General features: G+C 45.8%; 2 protein-coding genes across 5 annotated transcripts in view; one reads left to right on the forward strand and one right to left on the reverse strand.

The window, feature by feature from the left end:
* The window catches only part of LOC308285974 (histone H1-like), a gene marked incomplete at both ends in the record, with an annotated part of 402,459 nt that overhangs the window by 113,099 nt on the left and 279,360 nt on the right, over nucleotides 1-10,000 (reverse strand). The gene's annotated exons all lie outside the window — the stretch shown is intronic.
* The window catches only part of LOC308286062 (ephrin type-A receptor 4-like), a gene marked incomplete at both ends in the record, with an annotated part of 87,272 nt that overhangs the window by 47,080 nt on the left and 30,192 nt on the right, over nucleotides 1-10,000 (forward strand). The window contains 3 exons of the mRNA XM_080727023.1: nucleotides 5,678-5,802; nucleotides 7,418-7,577; nucleotides 9,366-9,477. Of these exons, the coding sequence (XP_080583149.1) occupies nucleotides 5,678-5,802; nucleotides 7,418-7,577; nucleotides 9,366-9,477 (397 nt within the window). The remainder of the gene's footprint in view (nucleotides 1-5,677; nucleotides 5,803-7,417; nucleotides 7,578-9,365; nucleotides 9,478-10,000) is intronic.

The following is a 10,000-nucleotide window of genomic DNA, read 5'->3' on the forward strand; positions in this document are numbered from 1 at the left end:
TGTCATTTCTGCTAAGCAGCAAGCTAAACATGCTTATATGATTTTTATTTATATAATGAAAATGTGTGCGATGTGAGACTGAAACAGAAGTGACGTGGGGGCTTCACTTCCGCTTCATCTCGCACTCATCGTTTCTATTTCCCTTTACCAGACTGTATGCCGGGAGCACTTGACCAAATCGCGGAGGCAACAGTCTGGCCACGCGAGACTAGGTGTATCTCCGTCCCCCCCGACTTTCGTCACCTCCGCGCACCGCGCAGCCAATCACAAGCTTCTGCTGCCTTAACCCAGTTGCTTTTTTGGGGCAAAGGACTTAACTGAAATGTTCCGAATGTTACAGGAGAGCTGTTCATTGACTGTAATTATTTAAATAAAAAACAACATATTAAAGGAATGTTTTTTTTTAAACATATGTTGTGTTATTTATTTTACATTTTTATAATTAGAATCAGTGAAAAGTTCTTCCGCCCTTTGCGCTCTGAGCCCTTGTGCTGCTCACACGCTTCATTGTCCATATTTCCAGCTCAGGGTTGTGCAGCCACGCCCTCGTCTCTGGTCCCACTAGGAAGTGGACCGTCCTCCCTAGGTGGTCTGTACAAGGGGGAAGGTGGGTGGCTACTATGTGCCGTGAAGGTGGTCTAGGGACGTGCAGAGAATGTTAGAGAGGCAGGGGCTGACACTTCTAAAAGGGCCTTTTGGTGAATATATTGAACATAGCAGACCTCCAACCTCGCGCTGCGACGTGTTGTGAGCTTGGAGGTTGGCTATTTTTGATACTCGATACCACCCTGAACTAAGCATTATCAAATCAATTCTGGAGATGTGGCGTAACGGCATGGGTTTCTACACAGTGAGGGCAATTCTTTCAATATAAGATGCTGCGTACAAGTTCAGGAGAGTTTGGAAAAGGCAATTCTCTTGAATGCTGCCTCCAGGTACGACATGGAAAGAGGGCATTTTGCATTTCCTTCACCATAGTGAAAACTGCATTCACGGTCTGGAGAGGGCACTTTTTACAGACAGATAAAAGGGCTGGGGGCTCGAGCCCCCTTTGATGTTTGTGTGCACGTGCCTGAGGTGTTCTGTACAAGGGGACAGGCTATGGTTATGTGACCGGCGGTCTGCTCAGGCTCCCTGCTCTGGCATGCTGCGCTGCGTAGGCGTAGGTTCAGCCAGGGTCTGGTGTCAGCGTGGTATAGATCTTCTCCTTCAACTCTGTCTCCCCGGGTCCAGGTTCTAGCGGCGGATACGTGTGGCGCGGGCCCATCTGTCTCCCACACACCCGTGTGTTTGTAGACAGGTCCTCAAGGATATGACTGAGCCTTATACTTTATACTGTAGGGGTGGCGGGACTTGATTCTGCATGGGAGGCCCTGCCATAGTCGTGGTGTCACGTAGGATGTACTGTATATTAGTCATGTTTCCAGGCAGGGGGTTGAAGGGGGATTTCGATTTAGCATTTTTGCAATTTAACACTTCTTGGGTCATTTCACTCAGGGCTTTCGTGTGCACCCCCGCCGTGCACACACCGATTGTTTTAAGTTGCTTAATTCAAAATGCATATATTTGATATTCATTTAATCAGACCCTCTCGCACTCATCCCGCATGCACCCACCCACACACACACACACACACACACACAGACACACAGACACACACACACACACACACACACACACACACACACACACACACACACACACACACAGACACACATACACACACACACAAATGCGGGCGGTGGGGCTGTGTGCTTGCTCATTTGCTGTGGGACTGAGTTACTAGGGCCCAAGGTGGAGGCAGGGGCCTTAATTATTTAGCTATTGAAAAATAGCAGGTATACAAACTCACAGTGCGGCACAGAGTGCCACGCTGCAAGCTTGTAGATCTGCTGTTTTTGAAAAGTGGTGAAAATGTGTGCAAATCTTTTAATATACCGGTATGTATTTTTTAAACGAACATCTGTAACTCAAACTTTGCTTCTGGGGGGTCCCTGGAACTAAATATTTTGAGATGGGGGTCCGTGGCCAAATACATGTCATTTTGGGAAAAAGTTTGAGCACCACTCACATAGAAACAGAAATATTCACAGACATTTTCAAAAAAATTCAAAATTAGCAGATCTACAAGCTCGCAGCGCGGCACTCGGGGCCACGCTGTGAGCTTGCTGCTATTTTCAATAGTTAAAGCACAAAATAATGCGTAAAAATGCGCTCCCAGTCTAAATGGGTTAAACCCCCTCCCCCTATGAAGAACATTCATGGGGGGCCCACAGTGAATCCTTGTGCCCAGGGCCCAGAATCTGGTGTGACACCCCTGGTCGAACGTGTGGAACAGCTCTGCAACTTTATGAAGTGTTTCATTTTGCATTCAGAGAGTCTGCCAGAATGTGGGTGTTTTCACACGCTCCCTCGCTCTCGCTCGCCCTTGGGCCCACCAAAGGCACGTGTGCGTGGCGGTGTAAGTTAGCGTGCCGCGCACACATGTGTGTAAGTGTGTGTGTGTGTGTTTGTGTTGCCGCTCAACTGTCTCTGTTTTCAAGTTTTTCACTGTGGCGTTTAGGAAACAGACCCACCTGCCTGGATTCCAGCTGCCTCAGGGAAATAACTTAACAGCGGGGAGTGTTTATGCGCGTGCGTGTGCGTGCGTGTGTGTGCGTGCGTGCGTGCGTGCGTGCGCGTGTGTGTGTGTGTGTGTGTGTGTGTGTGTGTGTGTGTGTGTGTGTGTGTGTGTGTGCGTGTGTGTGTGTGTGTGTGTGTGTGTGTGTGTGTGTGTGTGTGTGTGTGTGTGTGTGTGTGTGTGTGTGTGTGTGTGTGTGCGTGTGTGTGTGTGTGTGTGCTTGTGCTTGTGCTTGTGCGTGCCTGCGCACCCACGTCTGTGTGTATGGGGAAGGTGTCAAGTGCAATCGACAGACGCCAACCATATGGTCTGATGATATGATATGATAAACAGAGGACACGCCAACGTATGGGGAGAGAGGGAGGGGGGGAGAGGGGAGGGGTCCCCGGGGAATAGGAGGGAGTGTGAAGTAGGTCACGTTCTCAGGAGTACTGGGTCACCGGGTTTGTTGTGGTGACGGTCACCTGGATGCATTAGTTTAGTGCAGGGGTCTTCAACGTTTTCAGGCCAAGGATCCCTTAGTTGAGAGAGATGAACTAGGGACCCCCACAACCTTGTCATAGGTTCCATATAGTTTAATTGTTTGACAGCACGATCGTCAGTGTATTTTGGATTCATGTCAACTTTTGTTTTCAGATATTTAATCACTTGAACCAAGTGGTCAATACTTAACTTGACCTTTCACTCTATACTAAGTCTGCTCTGTTTCCCCTCTACACCAAAGCTCTTTCTGCGAGGCGTTGTGAGCTTGTAGATTTGTTTGGCTAAAGTTCTCAGAATATGGACACTAGGGTTCAAGTGGTTAATATAAAAAAGGAGAAAAAAAAAGTTTCTAACACGCAAAGATTTGGAGGACCCCCTGTAGTAACTATGGGGACCCCCTAGGGGTCCCGGACCCCCTGTTGAAGACCCCTGGTTTAGTGCATGTGTTTGAACTACAGCTGTGTCTGATAAAGCCTGATGGGAAGACATTGATTTGATGGATGGATGGATGGATGGATCATGGGTGTCATAAAATGCTGTGTCCTGCAAGGGAGATGTTTCCACAGTTTGAATTGAGTCTCCGTGTCTCTCTCTCAACCGCGGGAATCAAAACACCATCCCAGTTCCAACAATGGACCAAGGGCGGAGCGTTTGTTTTCGGTGGAGATGACGGAGGCGCGCCGTCTCAGGTGACCATGAGCCACGTGAGACACCGCAGAGCAAGCGGCAGTGAGCGAGTCGCCACGTCGAGTTTTGCGATAGTAAATAGTAAATCTTCGCCCCCCCGACTTGCGGCACCTCCGCACTGTCCAGGCGAACACAACGGAGCGCTCCCTACCTCCGGTTCAGCCAATCACAAGCTTCCACTGCTGGAAGTGGGATGTTGTTTTGATACACGCCTCTCCACCGGAACCCATTACCACTACCATTCCCTACTTCTTTTTTTCCTAAACTGGATCACACATCTTTCTTCCGTGGTGAAAAGCCTGGTGACGTGAGGTTATTATGCCTCAACTAGTGAATGAAGCCTCGTGGGAATGTTCTTATACCTTCTTATGCTTTAAAGGTAGTTTAATGTTGTGATCATTATTACTGAATAACCCCGGCCTAAATGGTCAGACAAGCCTTATTTGATTATCTGTGATGCTACGGTATATGTTTCAGTATCCTGGTTATCCATGTTGCTTATACCTGTCATCTATGGTGTTTCACTGCATTCTATGGTGCTAGAGGTGACGCAAGGCATGATGGGTAGGTGAGGCCTCACCTCCCACGCACAGATTCACAAACCTGCCCGCCGCTTTGATCTCTCTCTCTCTCTCTCTCTCTCTCTCTCTCTCTCTCTCTCTCTCTCTCTCCCCTGTAGCGCAGTCATATATGATTGCTTAGCTGGTATAAATAACTGGATGTCACAAAACTTCCTCCTCCAGCTAAACTCTGGCATAACTGAGATCCTATAGGCATGATGGGACTTGAGAGCATCTCTGAAGTCATTGGCCAACTAGCACGGTGGTTCTCAAACGTTTCAGGCCCCCCGGATTTGTCTGACTATAGTTTCACAGGTACATATTGTGAACAGGTTGGCAATGTTGCCACTTTCTAAGATAATGATTGGTATTTTTGTAGAGGTATTAAAAGTCCTTAAATTGTCACTTTAGAAATGTGCAGATACCCTGTACACACTTATACTTTATGTTGGTTTGTTTACTGTTGAGTGCGAAAACAATGTTGCACCTTACGCACAAATCATCCCCAAAATCATATGCAGATACATATATTGTTTTTACTAGATGTATAAGCTCACAGTACGTCACTTAGTGCCACGCTGTGTGCTTGTACCTACATCTGCTATTTAATTTGTATTATTTCTGAACATTCTTGAAAATGTAACAAATACTGATTTAGAAGGCATTTGTAGGATGGGTCCCTGGGGTGACCGGGCCGTACGTTGCAGTGGTTGCTCCCATTCCTTTGGAACACTATAGCTGTATTAACGTTCTAAAAAAAAAAGAAAGAAAAAGAAACGCTGAGTTAGTTGACTGCTTTAAGAGTCCGTTCAAGACACATTTGTTTTCGTAAGCACTTTGTTTCATTTATGAAGTTCTATTGGATTCATTGGGCAGGTTATTGCTTTATTGCTTTTATTTGCCTTGTTTCAACTCGCTTTGGCTTTATTGCTTTGTTTTGTGGTTCGTGGTACAGCACCTTGTAACTGCTTTTTGAAAGGCACTTTATAAACTAGAAATACTGTTCCTACGAAACAGTGTGGGCTCGCATGTAACACCATGTATGGGCACAAAGATCTACCCTTTGGCTGCACCTCATTGGCTAAGGGTCGAGGAGAACTTGACTGATACACTGCCTTTGTACTGTCGAGGAGAACTTGACTAAATTGACGTAATAGGTTACGACATTTTTGAGGAGAACTTGACTGATAAATTATGTCATTTTTGAGGAGAACTCGATAGATAAATAATGAAGATAACATAGTCTTCTCACATTCAATGAGCCCACAATTACGTTAACTGACTCTCTCCCTCTCTCTCTCCATGTCACTCTCTCTCTCTCTCTCAGCTCCCTCTCCGGTCACGGCCGTCCAGGCCAGTGACGTCACCAGGCACAGCTTGATGTTGTCGTGGCAACAGCCCCAGCGACCCAACGGGGTCATCCTGGAGTACGAGGTCAAGTTCTACGAAAAGGTCAGCCCCTGTCACTCCCTGTCTGGAGAGACGGAGAGAACAAACACTCCAAAGCATGGCTTTCTCAAAGTGGCTGCCGTGGCACGAGTAACAGAACCCATAGTCGGGGATCCACATGCCCAAAAGCTCAAGGAATAGGGTTGAACCTGTGATTTTCTGCCGCACTTTTTATTTCTGTTTTATCTATTAGTTTGGTCATTAAGGTCCACAGAATCAGAGGCCTGCTCTGCCGGAAACATCGCGAAAAAAAGTTATGGACATTTTTATATTCACTGCCCCATGACTCCACTAGAAATATAAAAAAAGAAGAAAAAGAATCTGCTTTAAGTAGCATGTGAGGGGTCAAACTAGGGGTTCTTCATCATTCTGAATCCATTGCAAGCATGTGAAAAGTGATGAGTCATCACTTTTTTTCCACTTCTCACAGTTTTGGGTGGCCAAAATGTTGCCCAAGGAATGTTTTTCATGCAAAATAAATGCTTGCAATGGATTCAGAATGATGAAGAACCCCCAGTTTGACCCCTCACATGCTACTTAAAGCAGATTTATTTTCTTTTTTTAATATTTCTAGAGTCAATGGGACAGTGAATATACAAATGGCCATAACTTTTTTTCGCGATGTTTCCGGCAGAGCAGGCCTCTCATTCTGTGGACCTTAATGACCAAACTAATAGATAAAACAGAAATAAAAAGTGCGGCAGAACATCACAGGTCCTCTCCCATTTTGGCGACTGGATCCCCGGCTACCAGTTGCGAATATGAGTATAGGGATGCTGGGGTTTGATTGGTTCAATAAACTGCATGAGGTTATTTTCAATCTGTCCTAATGGAAACGGATATTCTGTCATGTTTTCCTCGTGACTTGTATCTATAAGGCAAACATATTCACACATTTACATAACTGTAATATGACATAAATGTAATTCAGGGGTTCCGTTGATGAAAAGGCTATTTACAGGGGTGGCCTTAGAACCTCTTCTATAAAGCAGGGGTCTTCAACAGGGGGTCCGGGACCCCTAGGGGGTCCTCAGAGTTACTCCAGGGGGCCCTCCAAATCTTTGAGTGATAGATACCTTTTTTCTTCTTTTTTTTTATATTAACCATTTGAATGGCCTAGCGTCCATATTCTGAAAACTTTAGCCAAAATAGCAGATCTACAAGCTTGCAACGCTCTGAGGCGTTGTGAGCTTGTAGATCTGCTATTTTTGGCAAAGAGCTTTGCTTTAGAGGGAAAAAAGAGCAGTCTAAATACAGAGTGAAAGGTCAAGTTTATTAAGTGTTGACAGTTCAAGTGGTTAAATATCTGAAAACACAAATTGACATGAATCCAAAATACACTGATGATTTTGCTGTCAAACAATGAAACTATATGGAATTTATGAACAGGTTTTGGGGGTCCCTGCTTCGTCTCTCTCTCAACTAAGGGGTTCTTGGCCTGAAAACATTGAAGACCCCTGCTATAAAGCATTGATTACCGTCAGAACTTAGAGCTTTAACCTTTTCACAAATGCATGTATTATTATTAGGCCTATGTTTTGTTTGCACGTCACCCAGGTTGACAAAAGTGTTTGACATTTAGTCGGGCATGGATGCTCTTTTTTCTGTGTGCATTCAGGATCAGAAGGAGAGGTCCTACCGCATCATGAGGACGTTGTCGCGCAGTGCTGATGTCACCGGTCTGAGCGCGCTCACAGTGTACGTGTTCCACGTGCGTGCCCGCACGGCGGCCGGCTATGGAGACTTCAGCGCTCCCTTCGAATTCTCCACCAACTCAGGTATTCCTCAACGTGTCATCATGTCTGTTTCATTATACCAGAGGTGGAAAGAAACTAAGTTCATTAAATTAAAGCCATACTGTGTAAGATGCCCAACTAGTGGTCATTAGCCCTATAGCAAACCGCGGTCGCGTCCGCGTCTTTCGGACGTTTTTCGTACCTTCAGACCCCCGCGTCTGCCTCCACCTCGCTGAGATCTATCTTTTAAGGGGTCCCTTGTTCCTGTGCGTTCAGTAATTCCAGAGATACGGACTCCTTCACCCTGCCTGGTAGGCGAAATTACCTAGAGAAGGGATGGTACAAACGGGCGACAACAAATATGGCTGCCATAGCGACCCCACTTCAAGATGCGCTGTGATTGGCCGGCAGTTGTATAACCCTCGCTGTGATTGGCCGGTAGTGTGATGACGCAATTTTGGCGCGAGATCCGGTCCACGGCAAGGATCTCAGTTTACATACAGAGAAGGCTTTACAGGCTGAAATTCACGGCGCGGATCTTCTAAAACTTTTGTGATTTAATAGTTAGGAGAATTTTAAGATTTGTTTTATAAAAAAAGTTACATAGTACAACTTTAAAGTGCTGCAATTTCAAGGTACTTTTACTTTATTTCAGTATTTTTAAACAGTTTATATAAATATATACTTCTAATCCACAACGCAGAGCAGAATATGCTACTTTTTGCTCCACTAAAATTTGACGGCTTTAGGTACAAGTTACTTACACTCACACTTGCATGTCCAGACGCACACTCGCGCGCGCGCGCACACACACACACACACACACACACACACACACACACACACACACACACACACACACACACACACACACACACACACACACACACACAATTTCAATTCGATTTTAATTCATACAATTATATATTTTTAATGCAGCTAACGGTTTCTCTTCCTTTAGTTTTAGTAAGCACATTCATGTTATTTTTGTCTTGCTGTTGGTAGTCATGGCTGCCAGTTCCCACCTCAAGGTTTGTGGGAGTTCTAACTGCTGCAGACCGCACAGAATAACTTACTAATAACTGAATAATAGCTTACATAACTAGTCTCCAGACACGGACTGAAGTCCAGGATGTGCAGGTTATCCACTGGAGCGGTTCTGTTTCTGTTTGTGTGTGTATGATCCCCCGAAGTGAAAGATACAATCTCCCACCATGCAACAGCAACTCCTACACACCTCAAATGGACATTTCCCCCGTGGGCACAACTTTCTTCCAGGAGAAAGGTCTCAGGATTGAACTCCCACAGATCATTGAAGGTGGACAGTGGACGGTGGACAGTGGGCATCACAAACGTAACATGCCCATATATGGAGACCACTTTTTAAAGCTGATTCGAAGGCCTGATAAGGACCTACTGGCCTGCACTGCCAGGTAGCCACAGATGTACCGCCGATAACAGTTTCCACGTTTAGAAATATGTAACTTTTGTGTTTCATACATTATTGCAGTCAGTGTGGGAATCTGGTCGTCGCTGAAAGTCATATGGGTTCTAGCCTATACTTCACAGAGGATTGATGTCATGGATGTCTGATGTCATAAACTGGTCATGTGAAGAAAAATAAAACGTTGGAGTGTGCACAAAAACGTATTTCACCCGCTGTTTTACACCTGTAAACCGGTGACGATAAAGTTGATTCTGAATCTGCTTTTGTTCCATTTGGATCCTGAGATCCGCGCGATTAGATTTTTCTGAACCGAGTCCCGTTTCTGAACCGCTGTTTTACTATATTAAGTGACCGACTGTAACCCCCTCCCCCACCTACGTTAGATCCCTTCCCTCTGATTGGAGAAGGAGTTAACCCCGCCCTCCTGCTGCTGTCGGTCAGCGGCGTTGGAATTCTACTGCTGATCTCCGCCACCATCTTCATCGTGGGCCGCAGGTACGCACGCACACACGCACGCACACATGCACGCACGCACACGAACGCAATGTTAGATTCACTCTCACATTGTGCATACAGTAAGTAGTTTTGGTTAGAATGTTCTATGTTTGGCAGTTGTACATGTTCCTCCCAGAATCGGAATGCTAGGGTTCAAAAGGTTAAGTCAGTGGTTCTGTACTCCATTCAGTTAAAAAAAATCAAAGGAGGGTCACACTCAGAAATGACAGTCCATATTTGACTGCAGTTTCTGAAGTTGGACTTAAACAGTCCAAACACAGTTGGATGCACCTCTCTGCTAGGGTGCACAATGTGATGGTGCTCTGTGTATCCTGAGTATCTCCGTCCAAGTATGTTTTTGCAAGCTTTCTGAACTCTTTCCAGTCTTTTAGTCTGGTTAACAGTCAAGGAGCTGTGCCAGACTGGGACCGCATACTCCAGCACCGGGCGCACAAAGCCTGCAGATCAAAACCACACAGGCTATGTGCGCCCGGTGCTGGCCTATTCACCATATTCCTGGCCC

The sequence above is a fragment of the Nannobrachium achirus genome (assembly GCF_963921795.1).
Source record: "Nannobrachium achirus genome assembly, chromosome: 5".
Classification (NCBI taxonomy): domain Eukaryota; kingdom Metazoa; phylum Chordata; class Actinopteri; order Myctophiformes; family Myctophidae; genus Nannobrachium; species Nannobrachium achirus.